Raw genomic sequence first — 22,498 nt, 5'->3', positions numbered from 1 at the left:
TAAATGGCATCAGGATCCCCAATCTTTCCGCATTGTGCTCGTATGCTGCCTCATTTCCTGTTTTTGGCATTCTTATCACCACAAGAGCACAAAGACGACATTTGGCTAAAACGCTAGCCGCTTCCAGGAGACGTACGGTTGGCAGGCCTGTGTCAGCGAGGTTCCACTGGGAATGCATTAGGAACCTTGCTGGGCGGTGCTGGGTGTTCTTCTCCAGATGTCTGTCTTCTTCATGGTTGTTTCAATGGAAAACAGTGTCACACAAGGTTATCTCCTGACTAGTCCCCGGCCATGCAACGTCAGAACTGTTCAGGCTAGCCTAGTGCGCACGGGCTAGCAAGTCACAAGGGCTTCCCTTCCCTCCGCAGGGGCCAGGGGTTCATTTATTGGCCGATCGCATGACCGCAGATCAGTGTAGATATGCCTGTAAACATTGCATTATGAAGGTTGAGGAGGTTAGGTGGAAAAGTATCTGTTTCAGCCCCAAGTACACTATCTTGTTAAGCCCATTGGTCACAGTCTCAACGCCTGATCATTTATAATTGTGTCTATTAGGACTCAAGGCTGCCTGCCACAAGGCCTCCTTATACAGTCTTATGTATGGATTTCGGTAGTCATAGACTTACATGGTCCTCATGTGGCACAGCCATAAAGGACTATGGGTAAAGTGTGGTATCTTCCACTTTCTTTTCTCTCTCTCTCTCTCTCTCTCTCTCTCTCTCTCTCTCTCTCTCTCTCTCTCTCTCTCTCTCTCTCTCTCTCTCTCTCTCTCTCTCTCTCTCTCTCTCTCTCTCTCTCTCTCTCTCTCTCTCTCTCTCTCTCTCTCTCTCTCTCTCTCTCTCTCTCTCTCTCTCTCTCTCTCTCTCTCTCTCTCTCTCTCTCTCTCTCTCTCTCTCTCTCTCTCTCTCTCTCTCTCTCTCTCTCTCTCTCTCTCTCTCTCTCTCTCTCTCTCTCTCTCTCTTGTAGGCATCTTTTTATGGAACTGACATTCCTGGAGTGGTCGAAACAGAAGCCCTTGTTTAGGAGCAACCCTCCCACCCAATCCCTTTTTTCATCTTCCTAGTTTTGGAGCCTGAGTTCAGAGGTCGAGACCCCCTCCAACTTCAGAGACATGTCAGGTCATGCTAGCACATAGCATTCCCTGTATAGCCCCACTGGAAAAGGCCCACTGACTTTAGGTTGTGGCAGGATCCTACACAAAAGGTGTGAGTAAGTGTGTGTGTTTTTAAGACAGTCAGTTGAAAGAGACTTTTGGGAGAAAGTGTCCGTGTGTTTAGAATTTTTTTATGTGTAGTTTTTCCAACCCAAGTCCTAATATCAGTAGTTAGAAGACATTAATTATAATAGATTGTTTAACAACTATTAACTCTTTATCTATATAACTATAACAAGCCTGATTATATGTCATAGCTTCCTCTTTGGACTAAATGTACAGGAAGTTAGTGAGCTTGTTTGTTAAAAATGTAAACAATGAATTAATGTAGAAATACATAAAATGGGAAACTGAAAACAATAAGATGGTACTGAATTAAAATAAACAGTGAATACTGTGAAACAAACACAGTCATTTATCCAAGGGTCAAAGTTGAACCAATAATAATAATAGCAATTTTAGGGAGTGTCTTACTGGTTTTGTTAAGGTCATGAGACTTAGCAGGGACTTCATTCATGTCATAACATAGCTTGCTCAGCAAAATGGCAACAACTTCATAACCAGTGCAAAAAAAAAGGATGAGGAATGAGCTTGGGATGGACAAACAGGGAAAATGGAGTGGGGAAACATGTGACCCCTTCCAACATACAAACAAATAACTAAATAAATCCTAAGGACACAGGGGTGAGGGAAGCAACCCGTACGGGGTCAGTGCAAGAACAGATAAATCTCCCTTAAAGACGCCATGCTTCTCCATGGTTAACCTCTTAATCAACCCCAATCGGCCAAAGGAAACAGCAAGGCCAAAAAAACTGTCGGCTCAGACCACTATCAAAAGTAAACATGCTCACACATTCACTTTGACACAAACACACATTTCCTTGGATTTTCATTTATGTCTGTCTCTGTGCTAGCCTAGTTCTTGAAAACTACACTCCATGTAACTAGTTGGACTTGATCACATACATAGAGTCCAAACACCACTTCTTGTCTCTCTAAGGGCCTTAGCGAGGCCCTGTCCAACAGGTCATTCAAGTCCCACTTCTATTTTTGCCCCACACTCAGCTCACATACCTGATCAGTTTATGGACACCTTTCTGAAAATGGGTCATATTTAGCATAGCCAGAAGAAGCATTGCATTGTGGGCCTCTGGTGTTGTCAGGGCCTCCATAAATTACCCAGTAAACCTGTTGCCTTTGCATTTGCTAGGCAATCCTTTGCGGTCATGTTTACCCTCCAACCCCTCTTACCCCTTAAACCCAAACCTGACCACCAGTTGCTGGGGTCATTTATCACTTAAACACGCAACGATATTGGTTCATTAATTTAGGACTAACTAGTTTTGACATGGGTTAGGTTGGCATGAGCTGTAATATCTATTTCAATAACCAAGTTACAGCTAAATAACAAGAACAATTACACTAATTTATATTCAGAAATACAATCAGAAGATGTATTGTCATCTTAATAAGCAATTAACAAAGGTCCATCAAATCAGGTCTCTTTATGACACATCTGTACCTGCATTGACCCTTTTTTGCAATGACTCTCCTGAACTGGTTATCCATTGGACTCTACTCACACACTCACACATACACACACCCATGCACACTACATATGCCCACACACATGCATACTGACTCCACACACACATTCACAAACACCCCCCCCCCCCCCCCCCCCACACACACACACACTATACACTTTCACACTCACTACATATGCTGCTGCTACTATCTATTATATATCATGTTGCATAGTCACTTTATCCCTACCTTTATGTCCATAGTTACCTCAATTACCTTTGACTTGGTACTGGTACTCATTGTACTGTATACAGCCATGTTATTTTAACTCATTGGTATTCGTTATTCACTGTGTAATGTTTTCCCACTCCTGTCAGTATTTATGTTATATTTTATATCTATAACTCTGCATTGATAGAAAATGACTCATAATTAAGCGTTTCACTGTTAGTATACGCCTATTGTATACAAACCATGTGACAAATAAATACAATTAGAATTTGATGGATCGTTTTTATGCATTCTAATTAATCTGCCATGGAAACTGATCCAATTTCACTAGTTCCAAATCTCAACAGTTCACTTAAGTCAATGAAAACATAATATACAACTAGTATTGGTCCATCTACTTATGTTGAAGAATGGAGGAGGAGTACATATAGTATGCATTAAAAAATGAACAATTTTGGTTGAACCTCATTAAATGTCGCTTTGCTCAATTAAATTGACTTGAAAACTCCTCCAGCCTTCCTCATAAGCCTTCAACGTATAGAATTACACCCTAATTATTAGGCCCCAAACCAAAAAGTGCCCTTGGTCACTAGCCTATAGCCAGTGGAATGCTCTAATAGCGAGTCAAGGGGCTAATTGGAAGACAGGTAAGGTTACATGTGACAACAATTATGCCGAGCGCGAGGCCAACGTTTTCGCCCGGGGCACTTGAAGCACTGCACTCAACCTGTCTAAAAGCTAAGTGGGGTCCCGTCCTCTTCGCGCTTTTTTCCTTTGGGTAAATCACTTCAACGTTAATGAAGTTTTTCCGTTCCCGTAGCTTATTTCTGTGAATGTGATTAACCCAGGTTGTACTCTGTTTATACTTTAGGCCTACTGAATATTTGGTTTTACGCATGGTTTTCAAACCAACCTGCACCGGCAATAGGTTGGCTAATGACATTGTAATTAAGATATTTTAAAGATGAGTTATCCTCATTGAAAAAGTAAAAGTCCTAAAAGCAAAATGTGTGTAGCTTTGCATTTCTGAAAGCGCAAAGCCTTCACGACACACTGTTCGGTCTGTTCTGGTACAACTGTACAAAAGCTAAATAGAAAATGCACAGCTTAAAATTGTGTGAATGAGTTCAAGTCAGAATAGTTTCAACGGGTTAATGGCATTTCCATTTGTGACAATTTATTGGCCTTATGAGAGCTAACTTTTGGCGCACAAAGGTTGGGGACATTTAGGGAGTATTTCTCTCTGCATGTTATGACACGTCTGGGGGAAAAAATCTACTCACAGATCTGTTACGAGAAAACATACATTGTTCGTGTTGTCAAAGTTGCTAGGCTTAAATGCTGTTATCAACATCTGACATTTCAGGCCGGAGTTAGAAAATATGAATTTGTATTTGAGTTAGTCAATATCGAAGGTAAGCTATAGGCCTATGTTCAAGTCACAAACAAATAAATGTCTGTTACATATACTACTATTAATATCCAATGACCCAGGCCTAGGTTATCATATTCTGCAGAGTGAAAGGTTAAAAACATGTACTATTTTAGTTGAATTTGCTTCTAGTCTTCACATGGGATTCTGCTGCTGTCATGTACAATGGTCTTATTACTCCTCAAATGACAGATCAGGACCTGTCTGGAAAAATAATGAGGTCCCTGCTGTTTTCAGCTTGAAAACCCCATTAGAGAAAAACACAGTAGCCATCGTTAATTACTGCTATGACCTTTTGTGCATTGATATCCAGATGGCAAGTTTATCTGCACAACAAACTGACAAAATGAACACTCCATATGTTTGTCTTGGTGAGAAGTTTGTCAACTTGGTTTGGCACAATCGATAATCTTACTGTGAAAACTGCATAGCTTTCAGCACGTGGGCATAACATTAAACATTCAGAAAGAGTGCATTGTGGTATCAGTAGGATATACAAGTAGTTAAAACGTTTATTTGTTATTTTTTAAGTGAATTAAAGTGGGTATGATTGAGTTCAATAGCCATCGAATAAACAATGAAAATAAAAGCTAAATTAGAGTGGAAAAGTTTATAAAGACTGATGTTTGGGGACGTATTTGACATATAAATGCCTATTACTTTGATAAAGGCATTTTACCCTTTGACTGAGGCCTAACAGTTTTGTGTTATTATATTTAAAAGAAATCAAGATCTATGTATACAGTGATTTGTGTATCCAGCTACACTCTGCTATACAGTAATAACACAGCCACTCTATCAACCAGAACATACTGTATAGCTAATCGGCGGCTGCGCCAATTGGAGAGTGCCTTACTGCTTTATTCTCCTCTGGCCAATTGAAACTGCCCGCACATGCGTATAACCGTTCTCGATGAGAGGAGGGGTCATGCCTTATATGGTAGTTTTGGCCTTATATGGGCACGGCTGTTTCGTGTCACTTTCACCAAATTCTAACTATGATTCTCAGAGATGGGACAGACAGCCGACGGGTGAAGTACATGTTTGGCAAAGATATCTGCTTGTGAACATACTGCATCTACCACAGAGCACTCCATCCATGGTTTATCGAGATTTCTATTCAGACCTCATCGTGGCGCACAACATTAGAGGAACGAAAGTAACGTTTATTTTGGGATGATCCGTATGATTTCACTAGATAACTTCGATCACATAATTGCGTAGAACTGTGGTCAGTATTGTGTTTTTGTGATTGAGAGAATATTTTGATTTAGTTCAGTTCGAATATTAAGCAGAATAAGATTCTAGGCAGTCGATATTCATGAAAATGACACTTTAACGACCACTTCTCCATTCTGTACATGCTGTATTGTTAGTCGACTTTTCAAATACAATCAACGTTTTTGAGAGAGCGTGTTTATGGATTTCTGCGCAGAGCAGAACACTGGCAGTAGCCTCCATTCTTACGCAATAGTCATGTTGATACCGTGCTGTCTTCGTAAACTTTGATAGAAGTTTACAGAAGATACGTTTACGACAGGGACATTTGATTAACTAGAGAAAATCAATTTGATAATATATTAAATACTTTTTGGAGGAAGTGGGAAGCGCCTTTTCGCCCTGCCTTGTTTTCCCAAGACGTCAGAACGGATTCTTATCTCCTCCCCGCGCTACGGAGTTGGACTCGTATCTGTTGTCTAACCAAATTGTTTTAGGATAGCATGGCAATGGTAGTAAACCAGTGGCAAGAGAACATTTCGGCGGATCCCGGGTCCCAGCTCCAGATTTGTAGTCAGGAGCCTGGCGGGACACCGGGAACCCCCTCTGGTTCCACCCCGGGGAACGATGCACTTTCCGGGGACAAGATTCCCAACGTGGACTGCATGGTGTGCGGGGATAAGTCCAGTGGCAAGCATTACGGTCAATTCACCTGCGAGGGCTGTAAAAGCTTCTTCAAGCGTTCGGTGCGACGGAACCTCAGTTACACATGCCGGGGGAACCGCGACTGTCCCATCGACCAACATCATCGGAACCAGTGCCAGTACTGCCGATTGAAGAAGTGCCTCAAAGTCGGCATGAGAAGAGAAGGTAAGATTTGAGATTCGGTGAAGACTGTAGCCTTTATGCAAATGTAATGTAAATGACTAAAATTATCAAATTGGGTTTTGGCGGACGTTTGGTGTCAAGAATATTGGTGCGTAAAGTTGAAACCATATAACGTTAGTGCTTTAACGATGGATGTCCGTGTCTTATAGATTTCCTGCTTCTATCAGTCATAGTTCTCCTAAAAGGCATTTGTAGTCTGCTGTAACGCAATGTTTGTTGTTTCAGATCGTCTACCCTTGTATTTCCTTTTCAGTCCATAGTATGCAATTATTTTTCTCCCCTCGGAAAAGGGCTCCCTTTGTCTCCCCAATTAATTCTGGTGTTTGCTCCTCTACACCCTATCCGCTACAAGAGGGCCCGCGACATGTATTGTATTGTGCATGATTATGAAAGGGTCAATTAGTGCGAAAGATGAACAGTGGCAACGTGTTCGCAAAGCACTGCGTTTCACTTTTAATCAGTCAGCTTGGACCTTGCTGCGTCATGTTCAATCAGACGAGTTGTGTTAATTACAACACGCGAACCAGACACTTGAAATCCTCATAAAAGCTTTCTCCATGCTGGACGTCGTTGTACTCTGTGTTTTATGCGTTACCCACCAACAATACTACATTTCTCTAATCCTAAATACATGTTTATCGCTGGGCAGTGTAGCCTACTCTGGAGTCAACCTTGTTAGTTTATTGTAATAGATTTTTATCGCAAATTAAAAACAATTATATTATGTACTGTAATTCTTGCTAAATCTGGCCACGCAAGCTGTTGTGGATACCCCAAAAGGTTCCTATGATATGACCATAAACAGTGCAAATAGTGACACAAACAGTAGTCAACAGAAGACGTGCGCTCTGTGCAGGAAGCACGCTGTGTTTAACTTCCAGTGTGTGAGTGAGTGTATCAAGCAGGCAGGCCTATTACAAACGAGGTCTTGAATACAGTAGCCTCTGTCAAAATGAACTAACTATACAATACATTTTAGGTGGAAATACCCGTCCTATCGCCTAATATTATCATTCAAGGGATCTCGTTAGTGTGCTAGTGTGTAAACTGTACACAGTTCATGTAAAACACTGCAGGGTAAATTTAGTCAGCCATGCCCCTTTCTGACTGAATGAACCCGAGGAAATCTCCTGACACAGTGCAGTCTGTTGACCTTTCATCTACATAAACATGCTCAATATGTTATCAGACCATTATTTGGCTACATTATATATTAACTACTGAAGATAACATTTTAAAAGGGATTTGATTTGCTATGTTACTATTATATGGTCTAGAATAATATTCACCAAAAACACGATTCAAAAATCTCAATTCTTTCAAGTGTTGATTAAATTGATACAGGTCTGTCATACGCAAAACAGACTCATCCTCATCGTGGATTACAGGCCTAGAGACATGTCCTCGTAAGTGTCAGTGCCTTTGAGGAACATTTTGAAATCGCACTTCTTTAAAATATTAAAAGTGTTGGTTTTAAATTGAAGATGATGACGTGGTTAATGCAGGCCTAGGCGTAACTATTTTGTATATGCCTAATTTTCTAATTGACATTCAATACAATAATTATAATTGAAATGCTATGCAGAGTTGTGTTGTACTACAACCAAGTGTTAGCAATGCTTTTAAACGGCAACCTTTGTGAGGTAGTAGATAAAACATATTTAAAAGAAAATTGTTTTCTTTAGGCCTACCAATAATTTTCAAACCCTGAAAGAAAATCAAATTATCAAATCAGATTATAATTAACAAAATGTTAGAGGCATAATTTGGTGTGAAATAGTCTACGTATATGTTTCTAACTCAGCAATAAAGATAAAGTCCTGCTAACTATTTGCCCTGAAAAGTTCAGAGGTAGCCTAATGGTGGGGATAATTAATAATAAAAGCACCAATTGTACACATTTAAATGCAGCATTGCAATCACATTAAAGGCTTACTGGTAGCAGCGAGAAAGCAGCAAGACTACACACCCAAAGCTACTTTTCGTCTTCCCCAGAGGTCATACATAAGTCATGTTTCTTCTACATAATGCACCTGGGTTGGCTGACAGAGGAGGCCATTGGGCTTTCTGAGTTATAATCCGTGTGAATTTTGGAACATTTTGGAAATACACAAATGTACATTCCTGCCCTGAATATGGATTTGAAATCATCTCAAATTGATTGTTGAAACTATCAATAATTGACTTTGTAATAGTTATTACCACTACAAGGTATTGCCTACTTGTGTTATGCAAGCCATGCACAAAATAATCCTCTAAATATCATGCTATTCTCGGCACATGGATTGGTAACCAGTGATGTTAATTCATGGCTGCCAAGGGAAGCTAGGCGTCCCCAAAAAATTGACCAATAAAAAAATATATACTGAACAAAAATATAAATGCAACATGTAAAGTGTTTCATGAGCTGAAATAAAATATCCCAGAAATATTCCATAAAGCTTATTTCTCAAACAAAATGGCAAAAATTGGTTTACATCCATGTTAATGAGCAAATCCCCCTTTGCCAAGATAATCCATCCACCTGACAGGTGGGGCATATCAAGAAGCTGATTGAACAGCATGATCATTACACAGGTGCACCTTGTGCTGGGGACACTAAAAGGCCACTCTAAAATGTGCCTTTTGTCACACAACACAATGACAAGTTTTGAAGGAGTGTGCAATTGGCATGCTGACTACAGGAATGTCCATCAGAGCTGTTGCTAGAGAATTTAATATTAATTTCTCTACCATACGCCGCCCCCAACGTCGTTTTAGAGAATTTGGCAGTACGTCCAACCTGCTTTACAAACGCAGACCAAGTGTAACCACGCCAGCCCAGGACCTCCACATCTGGCTTCTTCACCTAAGGGATCATCTGAGACCAGCCACCTGGACAGCTGATGAAACTGAGGAGTATTTTTGTCTGTAATAAAGCCCTTTTGTGGGGAAAAACTGAGTCTGATTGGCGGGGCCTGGCTCCCCTGTGGGTGGGCCGACAGGGGAACCAGGCTGAAATCCATAGATTAGGGTCTAATTCATTTATTTCAACTGACTGATTACCTTATATGAACTACCCCTCTGTATCTGTATGTGTAGGCCATGTATCTGATGCTGTCTGGTTAAAAGAGTATGACATTGTTGCCTCTCGTAGCATTGAACGCAAGGGAAGCCAGCGAGCATTTGGCCTCTATTGATAAAAAAGTATCAAATAATAGCCCATCAGCATTGAGCAAAACTGAGTGAGCTCAACTGTGAATGGTCCTGGTGCACCAAAAGTACAAAAGTGTTAAGGGTAAGCAGCTTGGATTTGGCGTCACTCCTATCAAATTGAATTGAGAGCATACGTCATTGACAGAGACAACTAGAATTGTTGCGTTGTTGTGTTGTTGTCATCCGGTGGCTTTGGACTTGTGGTTTTACTTAATTCTCCATACTGGCAATAATTATAATGGCGATTCTGATCCAACCATTAATTCATACATTGTTGTGCCACTGGCCTAAGAGGATGGAAGTTCAGTATGTAGCAAGTTTTAGAAGGCTAATGTAACGAGCTACTGTTGCCCATGAAAGGAAGTTAGATTAGTGAGCAAACATTTTAGCCAGGTAGTCTAGGACAACAATAAATAAAAGCATGTACTGTATGACAGAGTGAAAGACCGCTTCGTCAACATGAAAGAGAGGAGGATGGCATTGGCCTTTCTCAACAAGTAGGGTGAATCAACATGTTTTTTCTCCTTACGCACGCACACACACACACACTCACACACACACACACACACACACACACACACACACACACACACACACACACACCACACACACACACACACACACACACACAGAAATCAACCATGGACAGCCACATCATATTTAGCTTGATGATTGGACTAAATCGTTTTTTGTATCTTTTAGTTGTCACCGTATTAGACAAAACATAGGCTATTTGATTCTGTTGAAATGTTGAAGTTGAAATGGTGCTGGAATAGTGGAGGCAGCTCCTGTTTCCTTTTCGACTTGCGGTAATTCTCCATTGTTCTAAGTCAATGGTTGTTTAAAAGGTCCAAAAATGTCAGAAACATTAACTGCTTGACCATGCTGTAGGTCATGTAGCTGTTTGTTACAGGCTAAATACTTTGTGGACTTCACCGGACAGAAGTTGCTCTCTGGTTTTGTGATGAAACAAAGGTGTGGTTGAATTTATTCTACCACTGTGTCTTCTTATTGTCTCTGCCTTTAGGCCTATATATCACGGTGTCAAAGCATATGAACTAACAGGTTATAGAGCAAACAATGTAATTATCACAACACATACAGGGTTGTATGTTGTAATATGGCATTTTTCCTGGCTTCCCTAGTGATTCTACCCATGCCCTTCTACTGTTGGTAACATGCGTAAAAGTAACGTATTGATGGTGTAGGAGGCCTCTGCCAGTGAAAATAAACAAATATAGCAGAATATCAGCAACAAAGCATATAAAAACAAACCTGACAGGTTATGTTTGTGGTTAGGCGGGCCTTTCTTGTCGACCAAGTCGCTGCCCCTCATCTCCCCTCCCTCTCCAAAAATGCACCACTCCCTAGTGGCGAAATTCTGTAAAACATGGCAACGTTTTAGTAAGGTACAAAAAAAATAGTAATTGATCCTATCTATGCCATAACTTGCTACAAAATGTACTGCACACACATCTTCATTATTTAAGATCAGTGTCACATTCGCTGGCTAATTCAGGAGTGTTATTTGGACAGTTCAGTTGATCTTTAGGGTGACCCTTCGTGTGTAACTTGACTGAGAGGTCACTCTATTTCAGCCTGCATAGATATCGAATATCTCGTGTTAAAGGTTGATTTATACTAAACAGTCATGTAAAAGGTCATGTTTACCTCTTCACTGCTCTACCTGTTTGGCACCTCTGGCATCTCTACTCTACATGTTTCTCAATGACATTCCTGCTTAGAGTAGAACACTGGTGTAAGGGATGAGGAGGGAGTGAGGAAGAGAGAGACAGTGAACCTGTGCAACTGGCTGACAGTTCCTTGGGCTAGTTGGGAGTGAAGTGCATATCATGTTCTGCTGTCGGAATGTTCCGTATGTGCTCCTCTGACCTTAGTGAGACCAAAAAAGACCAATATAGACTGTGATGTTTGTCAAATTCACACGTTCGAAGAAGACACTGTATACTTGACACATTGACAATTTTACATTCACAACTAGCAGCCTTCTCATGCATACAATACATTCCCTACCAGCTACCGCACATAGTGACATGGTCACAGAGATTGGCATGGACAGGCACCCTGTCCACTAGTATGGGAGCTACTTCTAGTATGGGAGCTACTTTTAAAAAATGAAACGGGTTGCGAGCTACTCATTTTTTCTAGCTATGTTTTCTGTCAATATACCTGCTAAAATAATGGTTAATAAACAAGCGGGGTCCTATAGAATTTTTTTTGATTTTAGATTTTTTTTAAAGATTTTCCCAACTGATGTTTTTTTCTTAGTTTTATTTTTTCTGGTTTTAGATTTTCAGATTTTTTTCACTCTCAAAATTGCAATGATTCATAGAGAAACAACAGAATTGGATGGTCTGAGTCCATGTCAAAGCTCAAATTAAATGTATTTTTGTAGGTCTGGAAATAAAACTAGCAAATTATTATGTTTGTCTGTTATTCCCCTTTAGTTGTGCATCTGGCCTTTTAATTGCACATCTAGCAAGTGAGCATTGTGCCATCTAATGTGCTGGTCTAGTAATGGTTCTGTACTACTAATGCTAATTTCATGGCAAAGTTTTCAAATAATAGATACAAATGATATACTTACTCATGATATACTTCTGCCAGGTATGCCTACTTTGCAGTTCAAATTTAATTGAGAAGGATTGGGAGAAAGTATTCCTGTCAACCCACAAGACAGTTATCACATCAACTGGCTACACACGGAGTGACAAAGACACGCACCACACAGACAGACAGGGGCAATATTGATGGAAATTTATTGGCAGATGGTGTTAGGTTTGGCTTTTTAAGCCAAATAGTGGCTAACTAGGGGTGGGATAATATCAATAAATAGTAGCTGGGAGCTTGTGGTGTCTGATACTTCTGAGATTTGTTTATGACAGTTTGTCGTGGAATACATGAAAATTGCATGTACTTTCAGAATTGTTTGGCGAGTTACTCATAGGTGGGCTGCGAGCTACTGGTAGCTTGCTATCAACCTGTTGGAGAACCCTGCTCTAGATTGTTCATAGTAAGTACATAGTTACGACTGTTCATAGACAGAACATTCAAAGACAGATTATCTTCATTATGACTCCTAGTGTGTGTGTCCTTCAATGGTAAATAACACAGGGAAAGACCTGTATATTGATATTCAGTTACTCATACATAGGATTATGAAACACATCACTCTTGACGAGACTCGCTGCTACAGCTGGTGACCCTTGGTTCACACCGACCAAACACAGAGACGGATATACTGTAGGTCAACAGGAACCAGAAACTAAACATTAATAATGGCGATGTTCAAGGTCCAAATGTGAGGTTGACTCTATTGAGAAAGTACCAGGGCTCGCTAACTGACTGCCTTTATTGACTAATCCATACACGTTGTCCAGTTTGTATGAGCAGGCAATCACAAACCGAGACTAGTTTGACCCCTAAACTCTGGCCTGCCAAAACATTCCCCTATTACAATACTGTCATAGTTTATTGACATGTTAGAATAGGTCTCTTTAAGTCCAAGCTGGCTGTAAGGTTCCAGCACCATGGCTTCCATATTGACAGAGGCCTTGCCATTATTCACTGTCAGAAAGCAGCCTCCATTGAAGTGATAGGCGACAAAGAGACCGTAGAGCTGAGGCACTAGTCGTTTCCCATTCTGATATCCCCAAGGCTAGCATTTAATATTTTAGAGGAGGGGGGATGTGAGTGGAGGAATAGAGCTCACTCTGCAGAGATGGGCTTCCTTTGACACCTCAAGGTGAATAGACTCCAGTTCACGATACATTGCGTGTCATATTGTCATATTTCTCTGTTGAGTCTCTCATTTTCTCTGTTGTCTGTACAATAGCCAGGTTAGCCTATTGCCACAATATGAAAGGCTAGCATTTACAGTAAGTCCAGCGTTATCCATATTCATTGTTACATTTTGAAGTATCGTGTTGTTTTTGATTCCAGGCCACTTTACACCAATTTTCTTGAGATACAGCCATTGAGTTTTTAACTCATTGTAATGAAAATGATTGAATCGCTTGTATAGCATAGCTTGTTGTGTGATCTCTTCCATTGTAGAAATGGATATGAGTGAGTAGAGAGATGGATAGAAAGCCAGAGCACTCCTCCGTGCAGGGTGCATTTCTGTTATTAATTCATATCTGCTTCATCAAACCAGCGCCAACATGACTGGGTGGATATTAAAGGGCCTACGTTTGCAGCTAACGCGTCTGAGCATCCTCACCGGGAGCTCTCTCCATCTCCGTCTGTCTGTGTCTCTCTTTTTCCCTGTCTCTTTACCCGTTCCCTCTCCCTTTCCATACAATGTCATACTTAACTCTGTCTCCCTCCCTCCCTCTTCCTTGATCTCATTGCCTCTTTCAGGGATCCCCCTCCAGCATTGGGGGAATATCCCGCTGCCACACGCCACGTCTATTTCTATGGGCACAAACACTGTTCATGGCACAAACTGTTCACAGCCCTCCTGTTGGCGGAGAGAATTTTGCAGGTTTAAAGCTTCTTTCCTGCAATTCTACGCATTTTGTCATGTCTAATGTGTATTCATGTGATATTTATAGGTCTCTAAGGTATGCAGTGACTAACATGACAAGAGGAACTGATGATGCACTACCCAATTTCGGGGATTGCACCTTGTGCATTCTACTATTAGAAGGGGGGGGGGGTTTGTGGGGGGGGGGGGCCCACCCCTTCTGACCCTTTGGGGGCGTGCCCCACCGTTTGGGAACCACTGGTTTATTTCACTTCATCCCTCTATTTCTCAATTCTCTACTCTTACACTCACCTTCATCTTCATTCTCAACCTCTTTTTTTCTCTCCTTTCCTCTCACCCTTTCTTCCTCTCTTTCTCTCCACATCTTTCTCACAGCCTTGGCCCCCTTTCCTCTGTGAATATGGAGTTGACAGGGTAAATGGTTTGACTTTTTGCTGGGGGATTGGTGCTTCACTGTAACCCTTGCATGCAGAGTGAGAGCAGTGACCCCAGAGTTCAGAGTTCAACCCAAGCTAAAGAAGTCTGTCAGAAGCACAGGAATAACACATGAATGTCACATCACACACTCTTCTCTGAGCAGGCTTACACAATACACACTGCTTTACTGTCCAAAATAAGCAATTTTCTGTGTTTGAATGTTACAGTATCTTGTGTTTTTTGTTAGCAGACCTTTAAGGGACTACACGAAAACCATTATACCACTTATCTCCGTTGACAATGAGGCTGTGCCAAATCTGTCATGCTTCTAGTACATAGCCCCTGACTATGACCTTTTACAGGAGCAGATAGTCCTTCATTGTATTTATCTATATTTGCTTGTATTTATCTGTATTTGCTCAACTGTCTTGTACTGGTGGTGTTTTTTAAAAGTCATGGCTGAAATCGCCCATGATACCTGTTTAGTGCCCTTTTCTCCCCTCTGCCTTATTTATGTACCATATTTTATCCGTTATTTTACCAGGTAAGTTGACTGAGAACATGTTCTAATTTGCAGCAACGACCTGGGGAATAGTTACAGGGGAGAGGAGGTTATATGTAGTGCCATGGTCTTTCTGTTTGGGGTTTTAGGCTCTTTAGTTGTTTGGTCCCACTGTTTGCCAGTACCTCTACTGTCAAGAGATCGGGGATTTGGTCTTTCCAATCACACTAAGCCACTGCTGACCAATTAGAAATCTGGAAATCGATTATGGCAGGCATTCAAATCTGTCTCTACATCCTCACTCTCACTCTCTCATCCCATGCCACTCACTATCTTTCTCCCTCTCCCTTTTATCCTGTCTATGCCCTTCTCTCCCTGTCTCATTCATTTCCCTTGCTCATTCACATAGAGATGCTTTTCAAGCGTCATTTCGACTCAAGCACTCATGCACTCACACACAACCTCCTCAAAGAGGCTTTTCAGAAGACAAGTGGATGGGGTGGATTTGGCATCTGGTGCATTACGTCATTAATCATTATGATGCATTGATTAATATTATTTTAATTCAGGTAGTTATAACTAATGAAGGGCAACCATGCTCTAGAAAAAGTTCAGGTTTGGGTACGACCAGGATTTGTTTTTTTTGTGAGTGACATGGTACGGCCCATTGTGCAATGCTGTCTCTGTACGCTACGTTGTCGTTTGCAAAATGAGGCAACATTCTTTCCCTGGGACAGGAGTTGCTTGTGTTCAAGGGAGACCAGTATTTTTTGGTCACAAACTCAAATGTTTTTCTAATCATTCAACAGTCTTGAAATTCGATGGACATATCTATTGACTTACCATGTTCTTGAGTGATTTGACCTGTACTCTTTGGTACACTGTAGTGTATTACATTTTCACAGCTGTTGTGTCGAAGGACAGGTGATGCTGAGTTTCAAAGTATTTTACAAACCCTAGCCTGTCCGCCCTCTCTCCCTCTCTCCCTCTCTCTCTCTCTCTCTCTCCCTCCCTCCCTCCCTCCCTCCCTCCCTCCCTCCCTCCCTCCCTCCCTCCCTCCCTCCCTCCCTCCCTCCCTCCCTCCCTCCCTCCCTCCCGCGTACTCTCTCTCTCCCTTGTTCTGTAACTGTAGAGGGAGTTATTAGTCAGACAGCGGGGATGACTGAACAGGTGTTTTCCAAATGGGCTTTGAGCCGCCGCTTCTTAGCTCGGCGGGGGTGGGGATGTGTGCTTAGCCTCTGTGTGCCCCCTTCCCCTTCGGCTGAGCCATTTGGCAGTCGGGGGGGGGGGGGCAGAGGTGTGAAGAACCATAGTGTCTTTACTGGCTGCTGGTTGCCATTACTCACTGATGCACGGCACCGGTGTCTGCCGGTCAGGAGACAGAGTGCCGACACATTTAGAGCTGCAGAAATTTCCCCCCGTTTCTCCACACTTTGCACCCCCCACCTCCAACCTCCACCCACCTTCCTCCTCTCCCCAGACATGGCTTTTAGCTGCTAGCCCCAGTGTGATTTGGCCCTATATATTCCCATTGAGAAAGAGTAGACTCGTCTGAGTGCCTCTAGATACTGCTTTATGACACAGTGGTAATTGCAGCCTACTAAATCAAGGCAGTTAGTGTTGGACGCAGTCATGGCAATGTGAATGCAGAGAAGCTTCAGGTCCTAAATGTTACTGTAACTATGCCAGCCTGGATTGAAATAAAGCCTCTTAGGATAGATGGATAGAGTACAGCCACATGAATGAATGAAAGATGCAGTAGTCTAACCAAGTTAGCCCCATGCCAAACAATTAGCTTCTAGCACTTGAGTATTTGCTTATGAAATGTCAAAAGAGGGAAAAATGTATTTTGCTCATAAAATTCAAATGCTTTATCTCCTCATTTTCTTAACCCTTTCTTTCTCTCTCCCTCAGCTGTCCAGAGAGGCCGCATGTCCAACTCCCAGTCTAGCCCGGGTCAGTACCTGACCAATGGAAGCGACCCTTACAACGGGCAGCCCTACCTATCAGGATTCATCTCTTTGCTGCTGCGCGCCGAGCCTTATCCCACGTCCCGCTACGGGTCCCAGTGCATGCAGGGAAACAACCTGATGGGCATCGAGAACATCTGCGAGCTGGCCGCACGGCTCCTCTTCAGCGCTGTGGAGTGGGCCAAGAACATCCCCTTCTTCCCTGACCTGCAGCTCATGGACCAGGTGAGGACGACCACCTGACTAGAAACTCTGCCTAACTAGATCTTTTTTTATGCCTGACTAGATCTTTTTTGTTATGCCTGACTAGAAAATAGAAATTATGAATGCTTAGAGATGTGGTGTGGTCACTTTATTTGGGTAGTCCCTTATGGATGAGCTGTAGATGCTCAACACAGATATTGCCCAGAACAAATATATGTATATTGGTATGTCATGTAAAGGTTCAATTGTGGGGTCAGCAGCCTTTAAGTTTGAGCATATCACTAACATTTGCCATGCTCAATAATTTGCATAAGGAAGATAAACACTATTGTCCTTGTTTCCCAGAACCACCCTCGTCCACTCTGAACTAACCAATTCTGCCATCATTCCTCCCGTGCCCTAGGTGGCGCTCCTGCGCATGTCATGGAGTGAGCTGTTTGTGCTGAATGCGGCCCAGTGCTCCATGCCGCTGCACGTGGCGCCCCTGCTGGCGGCGGCTGGCCTGCACGCATCGCCCATGTCTGCGGAGCGCGTGGTGGCGTTCATGGACCACATCCGGGTGTTCCAGGAGCAGGTGGAGAAACTGAAGGTTCTGCAGGTGGACACGGCTGAGTACTCCTGCCTCAAATCCATCGTGCTCTTCACCTCCGGTGAGTGGCGTTGACTTTAGTGGTTTCTGTTTCTATATGTCTTTGTTTATGTCCACCTGTAGGATAGTTTGCGTTGTATTTTGTGCGGAACTACACATTTCGGTCGTAGTGGTCACTCCAGATAAGTTAGCCGACGTATAGAGTCTGCAGTACAGCGTGTGGTTAACAACCAAGTGGTTAACAATGTCTTTGTAAACAATGTATCAATAATGTATGGATACCATATCAATATTATCATGGATGGACTACTTATATGAGCTAAAGAAGCGTAAATATTGGTGAAATAGCAATATAAAAACAATACTTTGCTTATTGCTTTGATACACCACTTTTGGCATTGAATGAGGCACAGTACATCATTTTGGTTATTCTACGCCACCCAGAATGCTGTCAGATCTGGGATTGGGATGTGTGGAGGACTCATTGTTTATGACCCAGGGGGTATGAGTGTGAGAGCACCCAACTCTGAGGTCTGTCAGATCTGGGATTGGGATGTGTGGAGGACTCATTGTTTATGACCCAGGGGGTATGAGTGTGAGAGCACCCAACTCTGAGGTCTTGCTTTTTTGTTTCCTGTCGATCGGCCTTTTCCTTGTCTCCATCGCACAGCTTGTCAGAATCACGTTGCATATACCAAGTTCTGGCTCGCACTCTTCCATTTGGATGGCTGAAGAACCCCTTCGCTCTTCTCATTTATTTCATCACCCTCTTCTCCTTCACGCTTCCATCTATTATTGAAACCAGTCAGGCAGCCCCTCCCCTTTCCGCCTCTCCAAACCCCAGCCCTCTCACCCCTGCCTTCACCACCGTGCTTGAATTATTCATGGTAGGTTGCAGCGACAAGGGGGATTCGCCACAGCCCAGGCCCTGACCTACACAACCCCTGTAGCCCTGAGCATCCATGTGATCCGTCCCACAACTCCAGCCAACACACATGCATGTACACACAATGAGACACACACACACACACACACACACACACACATGCATGTACACACAATGAGATAGACAGACCATTCGTAGACCAGGCCCCCCATCGAGACCTGCCTGCATGAGCTAACAAGGACAGACAAAATCTCAATACCCCCCTCTCACCTCCGCCCTCAGACATTCCACCCTATATCCCAGTCCTTTCACCCCAAATCAAGGAGCGGCCATCTTACCACCGCCACCATCCTCATCCCCAGAGTGTGGCTGTGTGTGCCCAGGGAGCCAGACGAAATTATGAGGCACATGAATCTTTTGTTACGCGGAACTGAAGCTCAGCTGGACCAAGTTTGCGCAGGGGGGTGATTAAAGGGTACTGTAACAAAGGGACCAGCATGCTGGGTGGTGGGTAAAAGATCCTGGCCCAGTGCTTCTGCTGCCCACTAGAGTAAAGCACTTGGGAGAAAATTACCCTCGCTGTTCGATGCAGCCTTTAAACAAGGTTCATACTGGGGACAGAAACACTGGCACAGTAGTACTGAACGTGCACTATGGCACCGTGCAGTACAGCACCGTGCAGTACAGGACAGCACCGTGCAGTACACTAAATGGGACTTTGTTTTGAGTTCACCCATCTCTGACCCCATAACCACGGAGCTCGAAGGATGTGAAAAGTATCTCACACAGTCGACACACTCTCTGTGTGATGTGAGACTCACACCAGGGACTGGTGCTAGGGGAGGTGGGAGAGCAGGGACAAAACCTCGACCCACAACTGAAGGCAAAGGGAATTGTATTCCACTACATAGAATTACATATTTACTTAGGGATGCAGACATTTCAGCTCTAATGTATGTACGTAGCTGGACACAATTTCACATTGCATGTCAGTGTGAGGTCAACTCATCAAAAACATGAACCAGAAACTCATCAACACCTAACCTTCCTATCCCTTTCTCAGATGCCATGGGCCTGTCGGATGTGGCCCACGTGGAGAGCATCCAGGAGAAGTCCCAGTGTGCCCTGGAGGAGTATGTGAGGAACCAGTATCCCAGCCAGCCCAACCGCTTTGGCCGCCTGCTCCTGCGGCTGCCCTCCCTCCGCATCGTCTCCTCGCCCGTCATCGAGCAGCTCTTCTTCGTGCGCCTGGTGGGCAAGACGCCCATCGAGACGCTGCTGCGCGACATGCTCCTCTCTGGCTCCAGCTACAACTGGCCCTACATGCCCGTGCAGCGCGACCGCCCCATCTCCCTCCACTACAATGAAAACGGGCCCTGAGGAGGACGAGTCGTCGGGTATTCAGCTCTTCATCCATCCTTCATCGACCATCCCTCAATCCCTCCCTCCGTTTATCTCCTCCCTCCATCCCCTGGAAGACCACCACCGTTCTGCCAAAAAGCAGACTGACCACCTCACCACATCCCTACCCCATTCACCAATCCAGCCATTCACATGCCTCTTCTCCAGGGGACCACGGCCAATAGAGAGACAAGGAGGCTGCCATGGCCCCTCCTACTTCGCCATTGCCACATTTGAGAGGTGACACTAGACGGGCCGGCTGGCAGAAGGGTTTTTGCGCCGTTCTCCTGCAGCTCTGTCGGACTTACGCCGTTAAAGACGACTTTGTCAGTCTTGGACTCGACGCGGTGTTAGCTACTGGCGATGCAGTCACTCTATTGTCGGCACTGTGCTTGCATCTAAAGGAGACGTGTCCAAGAATCTCCACGGTATGGCGATTTAGAGCAAGGCCTTGGCCGATATAACTGCTTGACCGAGAGAGCCAGGCCAAAGGTTCTTCATCAACCAATAATTTTTTTATTAACCCGAAGCCATTAAAAAACAAATGCCAAATTTCCTTGGAATTTTCAGAAGACATTTATTGTGTGTGTGTGTGTGTGTGTGTGTGTGTATTAGCACTGTTTATAATGAGAGAAATTCATGATTGTGTCCATATGTATGTCATTGACTCATAGACATCCACATTAAGGGGTATGTTGGGACTAGCTCAGGTTCAGGTTGGGGAGACAGGACAGACAGGACAGACATGCCACTATCAGTAGGTAACAGAGAATCACTCCTCACCCAGGGCAAAACACCTATCAACAGTCTGTACCAAAGTGGAACATGGATATTAATTGTTTGGATTATCTTTGTGGTAGTGGTGACAAAAACACCTTTTGGTTTGTCTATAATTTGACCTTTTACTTGTATTTAGACGTCAGAGGGTGTGGGAAGTTGCAAAACAAATATATATTTACAAAAATAGGCACTTGCAATGTGAAACTATCCAGAACCCACACTTGACCCACTCCCATCATAAACACAGCACTGGTAGATTCTTCCTCAGCCGCCATTTTGAGGTCAAAACTACAGGGCCACTAACTGGTAATGGTCAGTGTACTTCCGCCACTGTTTCAAAGCAGAATATCATACAAGTATCCCTTCATAACATCTATATAATTCTGTCAAAGGAATGACATAACACATGCCAGTTAATCCCTGTTAGTTTCATGTCACAATCACAAAAAAAATGTAAATTGTTATGGAGCCTGGACCAATAAGCATTTGAAAACTATAGTTGTACTTTGCCTTAGAACAAGATTTTGTCACTGAGCATTTATTTTATGACTGTGCCATAATCTGAAGTTACCTGTTATGACAGGCAATATGTCCTCCATATGAGGCCACCTCAATTCAATTGTCATTCAAGCAGCATACTAGGAAATTGTATTACTAACCTCCAAACCTCAATTAAAGTTACAATGGTCATTACTGTGATTTAGCATAGATATTATTGTGTTTTTGTTACCATCAATTGATGACGGGCTGTAAGGCAACATTGATTGTTGGACGACCAGTCTGTTTTTTAACGTGGCACTGGGGTATCAGCAACAATTATTGGGATTTCAAAGCCATTGGGACCTTGGAGAGCAGGACTGTCTGTTGATAAATTTGTTCACAGAATATTTCTATAAGAGTATGTTTTTTTTTCTCTATTTTTGTTTGGGAAAAATGGATCCATTAATTGAAATAAAAATGTGTTGTTCACAGTTATTTCTCCATCTTGTGTTGCTATGATCCGAACCAGCTAACATCCTACTCTATGAATTTATTGCCTAATGCAGTTAACACATGACTTACAGATGTCATAACCAGTCATAACCATGACTAACATTTTAGATGTTAAACTATACTATCAAAGTTTTATTCACTTCAAACACCATGGCATATTCTGTCATTATGACTACAACATAATACAACTAAATTATCTTGCCAAAGAACAGGCTGAAATCAGGTGATACACCAAGTCGATATGAATTCAAGTGGCTATTTTAGACGGAGCTTATGACAGGTGGCTCAAGTCATATGGATAATTCCATGTAGTGCAGTCCATTGGCCATGAGTAGTAGTCACTCAGTGTGGACAGTGTGTTTATCTCAAGCTGTTTGGATATGATGGGGTACAGAGGCATGAAACAAATCAATGCTCTAAACTAATCAGTGAGAAACAAAGTGGGGGACTCAACCAACTCTCACGGCAGGGTGTAGCCCAAATGTTGATACTCCCCTGCTGTTAGTGTGAGAGAGAGAGAGTGTAAACAAACACTCTGACCTCTCACTTAATGATGTATGTGTGTGTTTGAGTCAGGGAGAAAAATAGAGAGAAAAAGAGAG

General features: G+C 42.9%; 1 protein-coding gene across 1 annotated transcript; it reads left to right on the top strand.

Moving 5' to 3' along the window:
- The first annotated feature begins 5,327 nt into the window (after window positions 1–5,327).
- LOC110515085 (nuclear receptor subfamily 2 group F member 5) lies at window positions 5,328–21,874 on the top strand. Its single transcript, XM_021594134.3, has 4 exons — window positions 5,328–6,431; window positions 16,988–17,268; window positions 17,651–17,897; window positions 19,786–21,874. The coding sequence occupies exons 1-4, from the start codon at window positions 6,065–6,067 to the stop codon at window positions 20,100–20,102; spliced, it is 1,212 nt and encodes a 403-aa protein (XP_021449809.1). The 5' UTR covers window positions 5,328–6,064; the 3' UTR covers window positions 20,103–21,874.
- The last annotated feature ends 624 nt before the right edge of the window (window positions 21,875–22,498 follow it).

The sequence above is a fragment of the Oncorhynchus mykiss genome, chromosome 3 (genome assembly GCF_057628025.1).
Source record: "Oncorhynchus mykiss isolate SJ-2025 chromosome 3, ASM5762802v1, whole genome shotgun sequence".
Taxonomy (NCBI): Eukaryota; Metazoa; Chordata; class Actinopteri; order Salmoniformes; family Salmonidae; genus Oncorhynchus; species Oncorhynchus mykiss.
The sequence above is the reverse complement of the archived record's forward strand: the minus strand, read 5'-3'. Positions and strand labels throughout refer to the sequence as shown.